Raw genomic sequence first — 20416 nt, 5'->3', positions numbered from 1 at the left:
ACCACTCCAGTCAACAATATTGCACGCTCGTACCTCAGATGTTTGTCAGAAACGTAATGGAAGCAATGCAAGGATTTCAAAAATCAACATTTAAAGCTCCTAGGTGGAAGAGAGTTTAGGCAATTGCTGAAAGACAATTGCTTTACGACCCGATTCATTTCTTGACAGAACTATTTTAAATCCATGCGGAGTAATACAGAATACAGACCGCAAGTTGTTCGTCTCGACCTTGAACAAGGTGGTTTAGGGGCGGTTCATTAAGTACTTCGACTATAGTTCGAGTTAGATATAAATGGTTTATGTAATGATGATGTGCGATGCGTACGTTCGGCGTGTTGTGAACCTGCTGTGCTCCGTCGATACTGGCTGAACAATTCACAGCCATGGTCGCCACTTAGGCCATGTTGATTTGATTATATGGATGACATCCACGCGCGCATGAATTTTCGGCCGTTTCAAAAAAAAAAGTTTTCAACCATACTGTAAATCGCAAGTTGCAACAAAAAATATCGTTTAACGATACCAATGTCGTAGGATGCCAAAATCAAACGAAAAAAATGTAAAGAAATGAATTTGAGTAAATTATTCGTCATATCTTATTTCATTTATTCGTTCGGCTGTAAAAAGACAAATTGTACAGCCAGGGCAACCATACTTTGTGTCATTTGTTCAATCTTCATGACCACGTTTAAGGCAACTCTTTTTGCCAATTTTTTTTTATTCGCACGCTCGCATCAGTTTTGAGGTTCCCAGAGGATGTCATCCATATAATCAAATCAACACGGCCTTATTCAGTTACGGTTCACCGTTAGCATTGTTATCCATTGCCAGTCTCTCGGCTGGATACTGGTGCTCTGAGCCTGGGATATTTGGAAGGCTAACGTCGCTTACTTCAATATCTGTAATAGCCAAAGGAACTATTAACGAAACGTGCACGTGGTGAAAAAACGAATCGACCTTATATGCTGAGACTTGTGCTTGTAAACATGGCTATTTTTTGGCTTATTTACTCACAGATTGCAAAACGCCAGACTGAATTAATATCAATAAATCCTCAATTCCTTTTCTTTTTGTTTCAGACTCCGTTGGTTCCAAGACGGTCATTGTTGGCGCTATAGAGGTGGTGTTTTGATTTCCTCTCACTAATTCAGTTAGCGCTACCATGTACATTAACATATACATGTTTTAAAACAGGAGATACAAAGCGCCGCTAGCGGGCTCCAAAAGTCAAATCAAGTGGCCCGCGTACTTTTTCAAAAGAGTAATGTCTCATGAATATTTGTACCAAGTTTGGTGCTTGTATCACAATTTGAAAGATTATTTCAGTTATCTGCCCCACTGATATATCCGCCACTTGAGAAAACATGAAAGATCTCTAGTGCAGTAAGCACAGTTCTGGTGCACTGCAGGGGAGATCTCTTCAGAGGTATCTTTCTGGGTGTCAAAAATATGTAACCTTGAATATTAATGGAGATTGGCATTCACTCTTTGGAGTTTGACGAAATTTCAACTTTTAGTGGGTGGGGGGAGCAAATGTCGTTTTTCTAGCCTCTTTAACATAGTCTCTACCGGACTCCTTTGCAGGGTTAATAAATTGTGGCAATCGGCCGAATGTAACTGGCCTGGGGAGTTAGTCGGCCATAGAGGGTCCAATCCGTGCAAACTTGACAGGCTGTACGACTAGGTTTTTCTTAGCCTCCACCAGACTCCTTTTGCAGGTCTAGGGGGGTTAAAATCATCTTTATTTCAATATACATGTATATACAAGATGACTCGTTGAAGTACACCTAGGCCAGCCCTTTATCTCATTAAGAGGAGGGCGCAAGGTAAGTAAAATGTAACAAGTAACTGTGTGCATCGATATCGGACATTAAACTTTCGATTAAAATTGTTTTCTACACATACATTTCATTTACACGTATACTTACAAAAAACGATTTATAGATCTTAAAGATTAAAAAAAAGAATCAAGCCTGTTGTATCAAATTTATCTTTTACAAGAGAATAGCCCTGAGGTACTTTCCCAACCCTGTGTGTTTCTAGCGCAGTATATGGCAATTTATTAAGCCTGCAAAAGTAGTCTGGTGGCCCAGTTGTAGAAGCTGTTAAAGAGGCTATGTTTAAGACTTACATGTATAGCTGAAGGCCGGCTGAGTGACTAAATCCCATGTCTTTAGTCTGATGTTTACCTGAAGAAGAACGAAGACGGCTCCTATGAAGGGTTCGACCAAGACGTTCTTGATGAACTCTCCAAACTTACCGGGCTCAACTTCCGCATTAAGGTACAGAATTCCTTTTTTATGTTCCAACATTTCATGACTAGACATGGTAACGGCACACTCAAGTTATATCAAGTCATTTTATAACCGCCACCAACGCAGAGGACGAATACAGGACAAGACGATACTCATTTTCACTTTTAAGTGAGGAAAGTCGTGTAAAGTGCCTTTTCCAAGGACACAAGATCGGTGCCATGTCAGGACTCGAACCCGGGACCTCTTGGTTCCGAGTCGACCCCACCTGCACTGTACTGCATATGGTAGTGTTTAAAATATTCTTGTTTAATTTTGTAGAAAGTACATTCCGCTGCTCCCAAGATATATACATATATATATATATAGTAATCATTGATCATAATCCGACCTAAGATAAGCCTAGCTGAAATTACTATGTGCATGAGTATGAACTAGGCCAGATACTTGAATATATATATCATATTAATATATTCTTGTATTCTCCTGCATTTATACACTCATGCTGAGGTCACATTTCCAAACCGGGGCCCGGCCGGGCTGTCTTATGGAACGATAAGTATGATATGAAAGACAACAAAGTACAGAAATTTGAAAAAAAAATAATGATGGGAACTGTTTACGCATGTTCTTGATATAAATTGATGATTTTTCGTTAACCGAAACGTTAACAGCCCGGCCAGGCCCCGTTTTGGAAATGTGACCTCAGCATTACCTAGAAGTGACAGGAGGCTGAATGTACTAGTGTAAAGAAAATTAATTTCTATAGGTCTAATATACGCATGAACATAACATATGACTTGTGCTTAGCGAAGCTGTGTGGCAAACTATACAATAAACGTCTTCATTTTTGTTTCTCCTGGATCGGTCCAGTCCCCTGATGACGGGCGGTACGGGATGAAGGTTGACGGCGCCTGGACTGGGATGATGAGTCAGCTCATCAATAAGGTAACAGAGCACAGTAGGTTTTGTAGCCTGGGTGTCAGACTTTTTCCAGGGCTTTTACACAAGCCATGCAGCTCCTCTGCTCCAGGGCCTCAGCCTTGGTACCATCCTATTTACATGCCGGGGCATACAAATAGGAGCGAGTTGTATGGAAGCCCCGGCATACAAATAGGATGGCACCCAGGCTACGTACAGTTTTTGCCCTATGAAGATTTCTAGATCTATAGTTACGGACCCTAAGACGCGATAAAATTATAGTAAAGAGCACTTCACAAATGTGAAAATCGAAGATACAAACTACAAAATATCTATAGAAACAAACAAAAAAAATTTGTCGGTGTATTTGCTTGTGATGTACACTATGCCATCGACTTCAACTGAACTGCAGCCGACCCACTCGGAAAGCCAGTTGCGTAATACTACGTGACTCTGCCAATGTCCGTCTCGTAAACGGTCGCCGAATGATGCTGAGGTCACAATTCACACATGGGGCCCAGCCGGGCAGCTTTTGGGAACGAAAAGTACAATATGAAATATAACAAAACACAGAAAAGTTTTTTATTATAATCATGGGCACTATTTTTCAAAATTCTTGATATAAAGTGGTAATTTTTCGTTCATACAAACATACCAGTTTGGAAATGTGACCTAAGCATAAGCTTTATTTTGAAGCTGTCAATGCCATATCCCAGAACGGTTGTCTTGAAATGTATTAGCGCGTGATGTTTCGTGGCTTAGAGGATTAGGGTATAGATTAGGATTGTAGAGCTGCGCTTTTGGATCCGGCTTCGAATCTGAGCTTGTGCTTTAAGCTTTTATTTTGGTTCACTAATACCTTAACTATTTTTCATGATTCTTTCTTACATCTGAAATTCAAATGTTGTTGCTTTTTAAAAGTATATTTTTTACCTAAAAAAATGGTATGCTACGCTTGGGTATGGTATCGTCCAGTCAGCGAAATGGCGCCGGCCGTTCTAGAAGGCGACGACCATTTACGAGACGGAAATTGTTTATTGTTTATTATTATTTTGTTTGTTTATTTCACTTTGCACATAAAATAAAAACAGTATGTAATGAATATGTACAACCAAATGTGCGGGAGAACCCAAGAAACCTAAGGGTTTATCGAGTGGGTTCTCCTAAAATCCAATTCTTATGACCTCTTTTTACACACGTGTATTGTAAATAAGTGACAACGAAACAAATTAAATCAAAATAGATAGAAAATAATATAGAGTTAACACGACGAACTATCTAACTATGTAATTGACTAAACAATAAAGTAAGACTATCAAAAACATGTCAAATTGAACAAAAACGATTTCCATTAGTCAAATTATTATGCATAAGAGCAAAGGATAAACATAAGAAAGCAATACTAACACAAAATTAAATAAACGTAGCATAAGAAAACAAGGAAAACAAAAGCAATTCAAGAAGTGGTAGATGGCGTCTCCGCGTTTCCTTGTAGAGTTTTTGAGTTTTTAAACTTCGTCATTTCATTCCAGGAAATTGACATGGCCATGGGACTGTTCATCACAATGGAGAGAGAGAAATACGTCGACTTCAGCAAACCGCTCCTGGAGGAACATCTGGAGATACTGGTGAAAAAACCTGAGGTAGGGGGCTCATGTCATTTATTGATTTTATTGTACATACTATTCTTTCAAATTAAAACGCCTACGCAGTTTTGGAACAGGTTGCTAGGGGCAAAGCTATACCACTTTTTCTGACATCAAACCTATTAAGACAAAAGTTATGCTGCAGTACCAAGGACAGCCATCGTGAGGTGTCTAACTGAACTTGACCTTCGCCTTCCGAGAGCTACCTACATATCAAATATTATTCCAATCCATTCAGGCATTCTTATAAGTTATACTTACCCAAAAATCTACGGAAACATGGACATACGAAAAACTACAACTCAATTTTTTCATGGAGGTAGATATCAATTTATTGTACTGGCATGGTTTGTTAGGACAATAGGTATAGTCCTATGCTATTACACTAGGTATATTCATATTCATGTACAAAATGTCGCATCGTCGCTATGTGGAGAGTGGTCCTTAAGGTTGATAGTATCACAGCCAACCAGTAAACGCGGTGACTCTGGTGTCGCTGACATTTCTGTGAATTATGACAGACATCCCAGTATCTAAAGATTATCCAAAGACAGTGATGACCGCCATATCTACCTAATTTTGGTTAAAAGTAGTAGCCAAAACGCCATGGGGTCCGCAGCATGGCAGATCTTAGATGTTGTATGTTCTAAATGGTACTGGTTTATTGACTCCTACATTTGCTTTTTCTTGATGATTTGTTTCTTATTTTCAGAAAAATTACGCGCGCTGGTGGCATTCTACATACGGCATCATGTCCAGTGAAGTATGGTTTATAGTCGCCATGTCGTTTCTCCTGGTCGGCATCGTCATGTTCGTCATCATTCGGGTCAGTCCGTACGAGAATCGGGCTTTCTCGGCAGAGGTCGGCGAGGCGAGCCGACTGTCTACCTTCGGGCACAGCCTGTGGATCTGCTACAGCGCGATGAGCTGGCAGGGGGTGGACTACTCGCCCCGATCCGTGTCCGGACGCTTTCTCTTCGTCTTCTGGTTCGGCTTCATCGTCTGGACGCTCATCCTGGTCACGGGCGCCATCGCAGCGTACTTCCTCGCCAGCCCGGTCAGTTTTTCCATGCCCCCCGTCAAGTCGTTCAATGATCTGGCGGCAGCAGGCGGGTTCCGTCCTGCTCTCATTTCTGGATCGCCTGCCGAGATTTTCTTCAAAGACTCCCAAGTCGCCTCCTACCGACGTATTTACGACAGGGCCGTTAAGGTGACCAGCGTGATGGAAGGACTGAAACAGGTGCGTCTTGGCGGCACCGCTCTCATCTGCCAGTCCACCACCGCTCGTTTCCATAGCAACCAGAAACCCTGCGACCTGATGTACACTCACAACGAGCAAGGCTTGATGGGAAGGCGAGCTGTTGGTATCGGGGTGCAGAAGGGTTCTCCGCTGCAAGGGCAGCTGAACGACGCCATTTTGCGGCTGAAGGAAGACGGCACCCTCCACGAGTTGTATCAGAAATGGACCGGAGCTCTGGAAGGGCAGTGTCCCGCCAACCGGTACCCTCCCGACAACCCTCCCGCGTCTAAACAGCCGGCTTTTCAGTATTACACGCTGGGCGTCCCAGACGTGCTGCCGCTCTTCGTCGCGCTCCTGGTCGCCGCCATATTGGCGCTGTGCATCATGGGGGTTGAGGTGCTGTGGGATAAGCGCCAATCCAAGGTGAGTGGATGGAAGGTTTCACATGACATCATAGGGACACAAGCAAGGGAAGAAATATTTGCATTTCAGTAAATTGTAGTTTTTGTAAAAAAAAGTGTTTTTGGATATTTAGAGTTATTCTGATCATGAGATAATGACTATTAGTACCGGAAGACAATTTCCAAATGCCGATAAAGAAAGAAACGGAAAATAGCGGCTGTCCTCATTACTCTAAAAGGCCAATATAATAACTACATTGAATCAATTAAAGGAATGAATATACGATCTCCAAAAGAGCTCAAAAACCATCGCTCAACCGGGACGGGGGACGGTACAGACTTACAGTTATTAATTGATTGATTCAATTTACCTCTCCACAGGAGACCCGGAAGGCCGCACCCCCAGTCAACATGACAGCTGATTGTGAGGACACCAACATTTGAAGGAAAGGAAATTTTAAGTCCTTTTAAGGACAACTGTTTGTTGTAGAAGTCAGATAATTATTAACATTGGGAAACCCTAGAAAGGGAATTTTAAGCATGTGTTAACTGCAATGTGGAAAACAAAAACATGTTTAGTAGTTTGAATATTTGTTCTGAAAGGGAGAAATTGTAAGTCATGTTTTCATATGTATTGTAGAAATGTCTGTATTAAAGGGGCATTATGTGACGTTAACATTTATGCACCAAAGTGAAAAATTTCAGTTGAAAAATTTTTACTTGATTGTACTTCATTTCCATTTTTGAGCGTTTTTTGCCATTATCTCACATTATTTCTTACATTTATGATTGGCTCTAAAACAGCCCAGACTAGGCACACTCGACCTCAGTTTGTGGCACAAATAGAAACTTTCATAATGAAAACACACATCATTGACAGCTGTGTTTCCAACTTATATGATATGAATCTTTATTGCATGTTCTTGCCCAGATGGGCTAAATGCACAAGAGGATGTCCAGTATGTAAAACATGAGATTTCATACTGGTACGCTATATTCTAATGCAAAAGTGCTTGGAATCTATGCATTACAATAATACTATAAACTACCTATCATCTGCTGTTAGTTGCCCTTTCTTCTCTCTTTTTGAAACATTTGGAAACATAATTACATAGTTTGTCTACTGTACATTCGTTCTTGTATGACATCAAGTGTAAACACACTCGCAAGGCGTCATATTTTGGCACCTCTATTCTCTGAATGGCACTTTTCTTGCAATGCAGTAGGGTTGATTCGAGATACTTTCTAAAGAAATGGAGCTGAGAATAAACCAAATGACCAGAGCATTCACTTTTTGTATCGTCCTAATGTTACATAATGCAACTTTAAGAAATTGATGTTTGAAGCGTGTTAGTATTACTCTCATGACTCTCGTTTTAACATAAGGCCATGTTGATTTGATTATATGGATGACATCCTCCAGGAGCCCCAAAACTGATGCGCGCGTGCGAATAAAAAAAAGTTTTGCAAAAAAAAAAGTTCCTTTCGTTATGAAATCTACGTGGTCATGAGGGTTGAGCAAATGGCACAGAATATGGTTTGGCGAATAATCTTTGTCTTCAAGTTCATTTCTTTACAATTTCGTCTTTTTTCGTTTGATTTTGGCATTCTACGACATTGGTATAGTTTTTATTATTTTTTTTTTGTAACTTATGGTATATTTTTGCTCATTTTGCAACTGTTTTGTACGATTTACAGTATGGTTGAAAACTTTTTTTTTGGAAACGGCCGAAAATTCATGCGCGCGCGGATGTCATCCATATAATCAAATCAACATGGCCTAAGTGGCAAAACAAGTCTACCAGGATCATGTCATCTAAAGCTCCAGGCTATTATACAACAGCGCCACCTATACATTCTTTACCAACCCGCAACCTGAATTGATTCATGAAATAGAGCCACCTTGCGACTTCGTCTATACATTACAGTCAGTGCAGATATGTTGCATGTTGGTTACGATCGTTTGGATTGTTTTGATGCTTTCGGCTAATATATATTCAAGAAATGTAGACTGAGGTAAGAGAAGCTTTGCTATTAAACAGTACTATGTAATTGGAGCGGTTAAGCAAAATGATTTACTGTTTTGTAACGTTATACTGTACTGTATTGTAACGCTACTACTTTATGGTCATTTTATTAGGTCTTATAACGAAACTATTTGTTATTTCAACCACTAGTACATTAGAGTTAATGAATAATGTATATCAATGGTTTATTTGCATTAAAACACAACAACACTGTCCCAAAAATGGCAGCCAGAGGCTGAATTGACATTGGGGCATCACATTATTAGTATAAAACGTCATATTAAGCGATTAAAATAGAAATAAACCATTACATAAAATGTATATAAAATATTGTCAACAACGTTTCAAGTGCAAATAAATATCGTAGCAGATAACAAAACAGACGGACACTGGTAACACTAAAATAAGTCTTAGGTTAAAAAAAGTGACAGTGTTACATATACATATTAAGCAGGCGGATCATGAAAGGAAGGGCACTATTCTGATAACGATCAGTTCTGCTGCGAGGAGTGTTCAGTTTATAAGCTGATCTGGTTTGACGACCACTTATTGCACTTCTAACAGGTGACAGAAAATGCCGGAACTGTTCAGACTGTCTAAGAGAGTTCGCAAAGTTCACAGTCAGGAGAAGGCGTCGTGACTGTAGGGTAGGTAGTCCCAGGTAGGAGCAGCCTTCAGTGTAGGATGTGTACTTCGTACCCATAATGATGCGCACTGCTCTCCGTTGGATCTTCTCAATCTTGTTGCTGAGTTCAGTGTGTCACAAGTTGGTTTACCCTTACCTAACGCACGGGACATGTAATTCAGCCTTCGGGCTGTGAAATGTTCTTCCAATATAAAACCCATATAGATGAAGTAGACAATTTTCAGCTGAAAAATAAACTGTCATCTATAATTCTAGATCTCCTAAAACAATGAATGTTATCTTGACGTATTCACCGGTGCCTGTGTGTGTCAATTCTACAAGTACTGAACTGGTTTTATTTTTTCAACGGCCATTTTTTTCACTCATGGCTACCTCAATAATGTAACTTCTGCAAGTGAACCTAAGGCTACTGCATGGGATATATTCTCACTTGTATGGTGTTTTCTTGTTAGGCCACAACAAGTAAATTTTATGGATGACATCCTCCGCAGACTCCACATATAATGCGAGCGGGCGAAAAAAAACAAGGCGGGCCGGAAAAACAAGGTTCCTACATTTTAAAATTTTGACATAATCATTGTACAAATAGTTTTGATTCAGTAGTAGGAACATCACATATACACAACCAGCATCACATATCACTGCATCAAAGTAAGAATCAAAACATTAAATCAGAGCCTTTTCTTCTTTCCTCTCTTCATAGTTATCTGCCATCCACCTTCCAGCATGGCAACAGACATCTTTGCGCATTTTCGGCATGATGACCATTGTCAGAAGGCAACAAAATGTCTTGTTTTTTCCACAAAATCAGGCGAAAATTAATGCGCGCGCAGATGTCATCCATGAAAATTACTTGCTGTGGCCTTATATTGACCATTGATGAACTTTCTTGTGTGTGTGTGTGTTTTTTTCATTTTGAATTGGGCGAAAATCAGGGCACTCGGGAATGTCAACCATAGGAATGTGACCAAGTGTTACATCATATGTAATCTATTACAATGCCTCATCAGGCATAATGATCTCACCATAGGGGCCTTGCCCATCACCGCACTACTTTGTGGTAACACAGTGCACCGTTATATAGATCACTCCGCGTAGCACACCAGAAGCGTAAAGACTTTAAATATGGAGTCAGCCCTCAAAGCCATGTCTTATCCTTCATGAATCCCTCTTGAATGATAGGCATCCGAGCACAACACCTAGGAAAGGCCTCAAAACTTGAACACACGATTAAGCTTTGGCGAAGTTCGGGAGCAGTCTGACCAAATTGATGCCACGCCTACCTGTCGACACGAATTGAACTTGAATTTGACCTCCTTGTTTCAAGTTTGTCATAATTTCAGCATACTTTGTATGTTTTATTTGGTATCATTATTGCTAAAAGTGATTGTTATTATCATAATTATTGTTGTTATTATTTTATTTTATGTTGCTGGACTCCAGGAAGAATAGTATGGAAATTACCATGCTAATGGCCATGGAGATCTCAATGAACAAACAAACAAACAAACAAACAAACAAACAAACAAACAAACAAACAAACAAACAAACCTCCAACATGTACCCCTAAACACTGACCTACTCCCGAACACCATCCAACCACCAGCCAACCATGGAAGAACCTCCCGTCCACACCCGATTGCTTTAAACAATTTGAAACATTCGGCTGGCGCAGCCGCGAACAGTAGCCGACCTCGCCGAACACCAGCCAACCAGCAGCCGACCTTGCTCCCGACCTACTCCTAACCATGGTTGGGAGGAGTTCGGCAGTGTTCGGGAGGACAAATTCGACTACTAGTATGTGTGACAGAACACAGCGCACGAGAGGCGACCCCAAGAAGGAAAGAATTATCACTTATGATTTTAGCTCAAGCCACATCAATTTAATTTCTTGGTTCGGCGGGCGGGCGAAAAAAAATAAATAAAAACAGGCCTAGGCATCCTATTATGGTCCAAAATGGTACAGTAGGAGCCATGAAGTCAACACACCAGGCTGGTTCAAAATTTAAACAATGAAGTTTGAACTTTTAATGATACCACTGTATTGAAAGATGGAATAACTGTAGCAGCTAGGAAGTAAATGACTGTATTCAATTGTTCAGGGCAAAATATGAGCATTTTGCAGTTGATTCTGAATTTTATTTTTTGCAAATCAGAAAAAAATGAAGCAGGCGAATCCGTTAACCAAGAAATCAAATTGGTGTGGCCTCAACAACAAATAAGTCCAAGAGTGGTTCTCCAAATCAAATTTTGCTCCATTCTCGGTCTACTCGCACCCAGCTCCCCGCGGCCCTTCCACCAAAGCCTGTTTTCTAAAAATCGGAGCTAAACGCTAAAACGTTTTTTTGTGTTTGGCGGACTTTTGGGGATCGCGCGTTAAAACATTTATTCACCGAGAGTGAATGGAAAAAGTAATCATTCCCATCATCGGTAATTAGGTTAAGGAGAAAGGGATAATGCGTCTGCCACAAAAGGGGCAAACAAAGAGGTATTGTCCACAGGGAGTGAGTCCGTCAGGGTATGCGCCCGTGTGGTGAGTGGAGTAATGTTGGATATCGGGAGAATTTCTGAAGAACCTGAGTAGCTTTCCGTGTTTAGATAATTGTTTATACTTCGCGAATCTTCTGCAGAAAATCTAATTTACTGGCAAATGTCACGGGAGCGTCATTCTGAAGAGGAATCTTCTTCGTCTTTCAATTGGAATATCTTATATTGACAATAGCATATTGAATGGCAGAATGGGCTGGGCCGGCGCACACGAGACAGAGAGGTCTCGGGTTTGATTCCTGATATTTCTGGCAACATGTAGTGCCCTTGGGAGAGACACTTTACTTTCGTCACTCCACCGATGGACGGTGGAATAAAAAAAATAAGCTGAATGGACTCCGCTTTCCTATTCCGTGACCCATAGAATGATAGATACTGTTCTCAATAGATACTGAACTCAAGACCCTTACCGCCTCAAAGGCTATGGCACCTTTACTTTTACTGTTACCCTATACTTGGATTTGGGACAACAGCTCAAACCGAGTTGACATTTATCCGTGTAAATGTTCTGAGAGTGCAGAGTGCAAAGTGCACTGTAATGTAATGCGATATTTATTAAGTCTATAGTATTTAGTAAAATGTGATGTAATGCAAAAAAAAAGGTACGACTTCTTGTATATTTTCATTCTTGTGATAGTAACGAATCTGTTCAACAATATTATCGTGTACTATATGTGGTGTATTGGTCAGTTTATACCGTTTCTGATCCATAAGGCTGAAGGGATGGTAAACCTTTAGTCATAAGACGATTCGTTGAAAAGGTAAACTTCGCAGCATTCGTGCTATTTTTTTAACGTTTACTCTATCTTGACTTTTATCTGAGATTGTTTTCCACCAAACAAAGCCTTGAAATCAAAGAACAACCCTCCATCATCGGACCACCATTGAACTTTGCAATGGAACGAGATGCATACTGTGTGTCTTTAAAAATAGAAATGTTTGTGGGATGACTAACTCAGTTTTTGCCCCAAGAACTTGTTTCTTATGTTTGATAAAGGCCGACAAAGCGTGGCTAAAGTTCGGGAGCAGTCCGATCAGTTTTAGGACAAGCCTATGATTCTATACGAATCAAATCAAATTTGACTTTAATTTGAGTTGAATCTGACTTCAAACAACCCCGACCTACTCAAGAACACAAGCCAACCACCAGCCAACCATGGCCCAATCTCCCGTCCACACCCGAATGTTTTAAACATTTTGAAACAATCGGCTGGCGCAGCCGAACAGTAGCCGACCTCGCCGAACACCAGCCAACCACAACCTTGCTACCGACCTACTCCTAACCATGGTTTGGGGTAGTTTAGCAATGTTTGGGAGGGAGGCTATACATAGCTACTACTATGAATGAGTACCATTTTATAATGGATTGTATACTATACAATGATAAACGCCTATTGCTGTTCACCTTTCTTTCCGCTTGTTCAACTGATTTCAATACATAAGATCCTATAGATAAATTCAACTACATTCTCAGGGGAGATAACCAATACAGTGTTCAAACAGGAAAATATTAAAGAATGTTTCGATCTTAGAGACCACATGTTAGAGAATAATTAAATCTATATTGTCGACACATACATATATTCTGTACGTAGGATGACGTTATCTACACATGTATTTAGATTTGTTAGGTCTTTAGTTGTACAAGACCTGTACTTTTTGTTGCGTCAATAAAGACTCTCCAGTAAATTCTGCTATGTATGACAGGGGCTTGAATTTCAGCCCAGCCGCGTGCCTGTGAAGAACTACACCGAGATAATCTCATTACGTCACATCCCCCAAGGTCACGGTAATGGCGTCCCAGTGCAGCAGCACACAGATTGATGATGACATCGTTCTTTGTGTTCTCGTCACGATCCTTGCCCCCGTAGTGCACAAATGTTGATTACGTTAACCCGTTAAAAGTACATAAAGAGTAAGAGTGCTTTATATAGCGCGACGACGGTAGACTTCTAACTCAAATAATATCGACATGTATCCTCCATTGTAAGCTCTAAGAGTTTTGTCTTTTAACCGTTGATTGTAATAACCAATCATAAAAGCGTTTATGAACGGACTGATTATAATATTGACCAATGTGAAAGTTGTTAAAAATTCTTTAAAAAAAGGAGAACACGATGTTCTTTCTCCAACATTTTATTACAGTAAGGCCACAGCAAGTAAATTTTATGGATGACATCCTCCGCAGACTCCAAATCTATAATGCGAGCAGGCGAGAAAGAACAAGGCGGGCCGAAAAAAAACAAGGTTCCCACATTTTCAAATTTTAACTCAATCATTGTACAAATGATTTTAATTCAGTAGTAGGAACATCACATATACACAGCCAGCATCACATAACACTGCATCAAAGCTAACATTAACATTAAATCAGTGCCTTTTCTTGTCTCCTCTCTTCATAGTTATCTGCCATCCAGCTTCCGGCATGGCAACAGACATATTTGCCCATTTTTGGCATGTTGACCACTGTCAGAGGGCAACAAAGGTTCTCGTTTTTTTTTTCAAAATCAGGCGAAAATTAATGCGCGCGCTGATGTCATCCATAAAAATTACTTGCTGTGGCCTAACCGTGTTTGGCGAAAAAAAACTCTGTAAAAAAAAAGCAACGTACACAATGTACACTTATCTTTCATAGCTTTATTTTTCACACCTGGAAAATTAAACTAGTTTCCCTCACTTCATGGCAGTGTCTGTTACATTTTTGTTCCATTTTGACAGGTTTTATAGCTGCAATAATGGCTGTTATTTTCAGTTGTACGAAATTTTCTACGAGAAAGAAAAGGTTCAATTGAATATTATTGCATTCAAAATAGTCTAGCGACCACAGCTGTGAAACGTTAATCCTTGTTATTGTAATTTTATGTCCAAATAGTCTACTTCGACATGAACAACTGTTAGGCCATGTTGATTTGATTATATGGATGGCATCCTCTGGGAACCCCAAAACCGATGCGCGCGTGCGAATAAAAAAAGTTTGGCAAAAAAAGTTAATTTCATCATGAAATGTACGTGATCATGAAGGTTGAATAAATGACACAGAGTATGTTATGACGAATAATCTATTCTTCAAATTCATTTCCTCACATTTTCGTCTTTTTCATTTGATTTTGGCATTCTACGACATTGGTATCGTTTTCAAATATTACATTTTTTTTTGCAACTTACGGTATATGTTTGCTCATTTTGCAACTGTTTTGTACGATTTACAATATGGTTGAAAACTCTGTTGTTTTTTTTTTGGAAACGGCCGAAAATTCATGCGCGCGCGGATGTCATCCATATAATCAAATCAACATGGCCTTCGAGGGAACGAGCATATGGCATGTCTAGTGTTCGACAAAACAAAAAAGTTGTTACTAGTATTCTAATCAAGTCATGTTAGATTCGTTTGTCTCAACACTGTAAACCTTTCATTTAAGCAGATACCGCCTGAAAATTAAAATATTTTGAACAAAAAAAAAAAAACATGCATGACTCTACAAACATATATACGATAAATCTGAAAAAAAATACCATAATCATAACAGGAAAAGCATTTGTTCTTTAAACTCTGAGTGTAGCAAGATATTCAAATGACTGGATCTGGTGCTAAGATTTGACAAGCTTTTTCTGGAAAATGAGTCGACGCTGATTTTCAACAGAGCCAGTAGGTTACGCTGAAAGCTTTTATTGTAGTAGATACAGATACAGACTCGTGCACATATATGTACATTGTAGACTTGATAAATTTATATCAAAACAATATAATCAGTATCTTGGCCGTTTTTATAGATTTTGTTCGATCTGTATATAGTGCTTCATATATAGGTTCCACATGTTACATCAAGCGTAACACTAGGTTCAAAGTATCTTGTTTCTGAAATTCAAAACAATATTGTTGTAACATATGAACGAAATGAGACTATATTTCTATAGCTACATCAACACAACAAGTAATAAATTATGTCTTGTCAAAATAGAGATTTCTTTTCGATAAACAAGAAATAAATGACATGGATAAAAATCTGCATCAAGATCATACAAACAATGACAACAAAGTTTACGAAACAAGCGGCAACAATTACAAACCATCACTTTATAGTACTGCATTTTTTTTCTTCGCTTCCTTTAGTTAGCTACTAGTAACCTATTTTGCCAGTAAGTTCTTTTTATCAGTTACCTTGTGTCCGATTTCTTGACAAGAAGCACGTGATGATGTCTATTCTTCTTTCTCAAGGCAAAGTCTTTGCTTTAAAGTCTTAACGCATTACTTCCTTTTTTTTACCGAGGGCGTCCGCTTACAGCCCTACATTTTTACCGACACGTGTCAGGTCTGTTCGCGGGCTGTCTTTACTTAGAGTCCGGCTGCAGAAGACTGGCCATGTCAAACTTTCTTCTCCCCGAGGTACCGTCGGGAGAAATCTTTTCCCGCCCTTTTTCCTGACAAGAGGTGTCGTTTGATAATGACGTCTGCCGAAATGACGACCTGCACGTTGTGTTTAGCTCTGCCGGCGGCACGGAGTCGTGTGCGGAACCCGGGCGCTTTTCTGGACACAGGTGCGGGGGAGACGGGCTAGCCGCGCCGCTGTTCTCGTTAGACGACCCCGAGCTGCTGTTGCCGTCGTCCTCGGGCAGGAGTCCCATGTGCTTCCGAACCTTCCGCTGGGCCCGCCGGCGCCTGAAGTCTCCCTGGGCGAAGTCGTCGACGTTGGCCGGGTGGACGGCCCAGAAGTGCCCCTTCCCGTTGGCGCTGCGACCCATCTTGACAAAACAGTCGTTTAAGGACAGGTTGTGGCGGATGGAGTTTCGCCAGCCAGGCCCGCGGTTTCGGAAGTACGGGTAGTTGTCTAAGATGTACTTGTAGATGTCGCTGAGGACCAGTTTCTTCTCCTTGGAGCTCATGATGGCCATGGCAATGAGACCGATGTAGCTGTGACTGGGCTTCGGCTCCTCGTGCGGGAGGGGCCCGAAGGATGCCCCGGGTGCCACCGGTAAGTACGAGCGAGGGTAAAACAGGTAGGAAGTGGAGAAGAACGGGTTTGTGGCGTACAGTGGGAGGCGAGCGTCGCTTGGCAGATGGACGGGCGGAGGCGGATGGGCCCGGCCGCCGCAGTCGTACACGCACACGCCCTGGTACGGGAGCTGGGGACGGGGCACCGCGATGGTCTGCATCCCTTCTCGGGAAGTGGGCGCCTGGAGGCCCGAAGACGTCTTGGCGTTGTACGGCATCATCTCTACCGGGCGCACGAAGTGATGCATGTTTACACGAGAGTTGGGATGGGGGGACAAGACAGGTGCCACATGCTTTGAAGGATATCAGACCACGCCCCTATGACGTCACAAAGAACATCCGATCTGATTGGACGGCAGAAATACTGAATATAATATTGAAGCATCGCTGAGTATATCCATAACTTAATGCGTATACTTTTCATATATCTATGGCTTCAAGCTGGAGATTCTACATTTAGAAATCGTAATTTTGTGACCTTCTATTTCTTCCATTGAACATAATAGACTGTGAGAGGTCCTGCAAAATAAAATACATAGAGTTCAAGAAACGTTTTTTTTTTTGTTTTGATATTTTTTTATTATAAATGGTAAAATAATGGCCTCGTATAACTTCAATATGTTGCTAAACTTGAATATAACACAACGAAACTTGTCATTGGATGAACAATACTTGAATTCAAAGTGCATTTATGTCAAGTCATCGTCGTTGCGGTTCTCGTGTTATTTTAGCATATTTGGGGATATCTGTTTTTTTCTTACTGCCATAAGTACTTATACGAGTACACCAATGTTGCAGCACTGTGGTCAAACTTCATCAACAGGCTTCTAACGGTGCTCTGAAAGAACGTGTACTTATGCCAATAATTTTTGTTGGATAATGTTCCTCTTTCTGTGATTAATGAAGAAAGGAATGAAAGAGTTTGTAGTTCGTTTATTCCTTTGGAAGCTAAGTACAGGCCATTGTGAGAAAACAATTCTAGATATAATTACAGTGATACAAGTGTGTGCTATCTTACTACATCTAAGATGGCTAATGTATACAAGTATGTACAGGTTCAACATCTTCTCTCTTCTTTAATTACAGTAGTCCGTGAATCTAACGATGAAACATAGTAGTAGTCAGAAAAAGACTCCGAATGTTATGGAACAGCTTTTCTACAGATCAGAATAACCAGCTTGGTATACGTAACTTATCTATTTTATTCGCGTTTGCAACATATAATAACAGAGAAGTCTATTATGTTGTGCGCTCCCTGCCTCGTCTGTGTACATGTTGTTACAGTGAAGAACAATTATGGGAGGGGCGGTCGGTCCTAAATCTGTCATTATCTAAATCGTTTTCTTTTCTCTTCTGTGTACGACAATTGACTTCTCGTTTCCTTCTTTGTTTCTATTTTGTTTACCTGCGGGGTGCCTGCTGGACTCGTGTAGTGCGAACAAAGGGATGTTTATTTTTTAATTGAGGTAAATTGTCGAAATTATGACCAATGATGAGTCTGAGCATGGGTGGTAAGGGCCGATAGCTCTTACAGAAGGTGCGGACATCAGGTTTCATGTGTTCTGGAAAAAAGTCTGGATAATTGAATGAATACCTTTATTGTACATTTTGCCCCACTGGGCTAAAGACAGGTCACATATTGACAAAGTACATCAATGTTGATAATAAAACTGCTATAGAACACAAGTACTTTCAACTTCCTCTCGCTTTCTGGTAATCTTATAAATGTAGTTGGCTGTATGAGTAGTTAGAGCTGGTTTGTTAAAGACTACAAGGAATATGAATTTCTCTATACTATTCAAATACTTAAAATACTAGATATAGTATATAAAATACTACATAAAATACTAGATAATAAACATAAACGTGGGGTCGTGTAGCATAGCGGCAGAGTGCTCGACTCGGAATCAAGGTCCCGGGTTCGAGTCCTGACATGCCACCGATCTTGTGCTCTTGGGAAAGGCACTTTACACGACTTTCCTCACTTCGCGCAGGTGAAAATGAGTATTGTATTGTCCCCTGTGTTGGTGGCGGTATTAATATAAGTTGAAAAAACTTGAGTGTGTCGTCACCACGTCTTGTGATTACATGTTGGAATCACAATTTCTGTTGAAAACTCAATTTCTCAGTCAACATGATTATGTATTACATGTATACTGATGTATATTGTATATAATACTATACTTTTGTATATAGTTTTTGTATGTATTTTACAGACTTTTTTGTCTTTAACGAGTATGAGGCGTACATATACATGTACATCATCCCTGCTGTTTTAGTACAGTGCATTTATTTTAATAATTATTTTCTTGATGACCTATCAGAAGCTCACATCAGACCATAGAAGTAGAGATAACCATCGTGAAAAATTAGGAAACAAAGAACTCAGATCTCAACCGGAAATTACAATAACAACTTTCAGTTGTTGAGTTGTCCAATGCTTCTATTTTCAACTTAAGCGTTTGTTTCTAAGTGATAATCTTTTTTTTTCGCTTCAAAAAGCCATCAACAAGGAACAACACTCCACTGCGTACGCTTCCGAACAGTTCGAATCGCCAAAGTTAGACATTGCAATTGGCCAAATAGATTGTTAAAATAAGTAGGCCCGCTAAGGAGTACATTTGCCACACCAGCCAGGCCTTTCTACGGGAATACGGATCGTAGAATTCGGCAAAAAGGAGAGTAAAATTGTCCAGGGGAGTCTGGCCGGGAAATAAAGGTTGTTTCTTTTCCTCTGAAGTCAAACAGCAAGGCGGCCAAACTCTCCTGGCAAATATTCTCCTAGTATATATAGCCAGCCTAGTTAGTCTGGTAGAGACTAGATATACTCCTTATATGTTACCGGTCTATCTAACCCGTTTCTATTCGTTCCAACCCCGACCGGGTCATACCAAAGACTTGGTACACTCTTCTTCCTCTGCTTAGCACTCAGCACATAGGAGAAAGAGTGTGGGAAGGTCAAACACACAGCACTACCAGCGGACCAGCCCCCTGCTGTAGTGCCTTGCACAACTGTGTGTCGCCCAAGGGCTACAGAAATGGAGATGGGAACCACCCTACGCTCGGCAGAAGAGCACGGGAGACCATCTTCTTCTATTCTTTTCAACTGCTTCTGAAGCCTGGTGGAGACTAGTGAATCTCTGCCCGACCGTCCCGGTGCATAGCTGCTAGGCCCGGCGGGAGAGTGGTTTGGTGGCGCCGGTCGGTCCCGGCTCCCACCGTGCACACGTGCGCGCACCGAACCGCGCGGGTATGATAAAGGTGTGACCAACATCTCCATCAGCAACAAACCAGACAAGTAACGGGAGGGGAAACGTGGTTTTGTTCGGTAATGTCGTTGCCCCGCCCTGAACACAAAGCCTCAAGGCAGGGGGTATCTTTTTGTCCGCCTCTTCTACGATTCTATGTTTCTCTAGACTTATTTTATTTTATCGGGCTTTCTTTTGTTACTGGTATCTCGTTGACGCCAGCTAAATGTTAAAATAATTCCAGTAGAAGGACAAAAAAAAAAAACGAGAAAAACGTCTACAAATATGCCCAAAATAAGTCCCAACCTTTCCGTGGAGAATAAGTAGTGGTCGCGATTTCTCTCCTCCAAAAGTAGGAAAATGAAAGAAACTGCGGCTACTACTAGAAAAAAAATAGCAAATGACACACACACATACACAGAGAGAGACACACACACACGCGCGCGCGCACACACGCACACACACACACACACACACACACACACACGCACGCACACA

The 20416-nt window shown here is 40.8% G+C and overlaps 2 protein-coding genes across 2 annotated transcripts; one reads left to right on the top strand and one right to left on the bottom strand.

Annotated features, from left to right (window-relative positions):
* The first annotated feature begins 1089 nt into the window (after positions 1-1089).
* On the top strand, positions 1090-6904 carry LOC109472860 (glutamate receptor 2-like). Its single transcript, XM_019772725.1, has 6 exons — positions 1090-1120; positions 2178-2282; positions 3126-3200; positions 4706-4816; positions 5532-6482; positions 6842-6904. Exons 3-6 carry the CDS (start codon positions 3150-3152, stop codon positions 6902-6904), a joined length of 1176 nt encoding a protein of 391 aa, XP_019628284.1. The 5' UTR covers positions 1090-1120; positions 2178-2282; positions 3126-3149.
* A 9074-nt stretch (positions 6905-15978) lies between these two features.
* On the bottom strand, positions 15979-16918 carry LOC109472865 (fork head domain-containing protein FD4-like). The gene has a single exon (XM_019772728.1). It carries the CDS (start codon positions 16916-16918, stop codon positions 16010-16012), a length of 909 nt encoding a protein of 302 aa, XP_019628287.1. The 3' UTR covers positions 15979-16009.
* Between the last annotated feature and the right edge of the window lie 3498 nt (positions 16919-20416).

The sequence above is a fragment of the Branchiostoma belcheri genome, unplaced genomic scaffold, assembly GCF_001625305.1.
Source record: "Branchiostoma belcheri isolate BF01 breed outbred unplaced genomic scaffold, Haploidv18h27 scaffold287, whole genome shotgun sequence".
NCBI classification, from domain to species: domain Eukaryota; kingdom Metazoa; phylum Chordata; class Leptocardii; order Amphioxiformes; family Branchiostomatidae; genus Branchiostoma; species Branchiostoma belcheri.
Note: the sequence above shows the minus strand (reverse complement) of the source record. Positions and strands in the feature narration are given on the sequence as shown.

Excerpts from the sequence above, each read along its gene's own strand:
- LOC109472860 (XM_019772725.1), top strand. The coding sequence starts at position 3,150 with ATGAAGGTTGACGGCGCCTGGACTGGGATGATGAGTCAGCTCATCAAT. Across the intron at positions 4,817-5,531 it reads TACTGGTGAAAAAACCTGAG|AAAAATTACGCGCGCTGGTG; the intron begins GTAGGGGGCTCA and ends TCTTATTTTCAG. Across the intron at positions 6,483-6,841 it reads GGGATAAGCGCCAATCCAAG|GAGACCCGGAAGGCCGCACC; the intron begins GTGAGTGGATGG and ends ACCTCTCCACAG.
- LOC109472865 (XM_019772728.1), bottom strand. The coding sequence starts at position 16,918 with ATGCATCACTTCGTGCGCCCGGTAGAGATGATGCCGTACAACGCCAAG.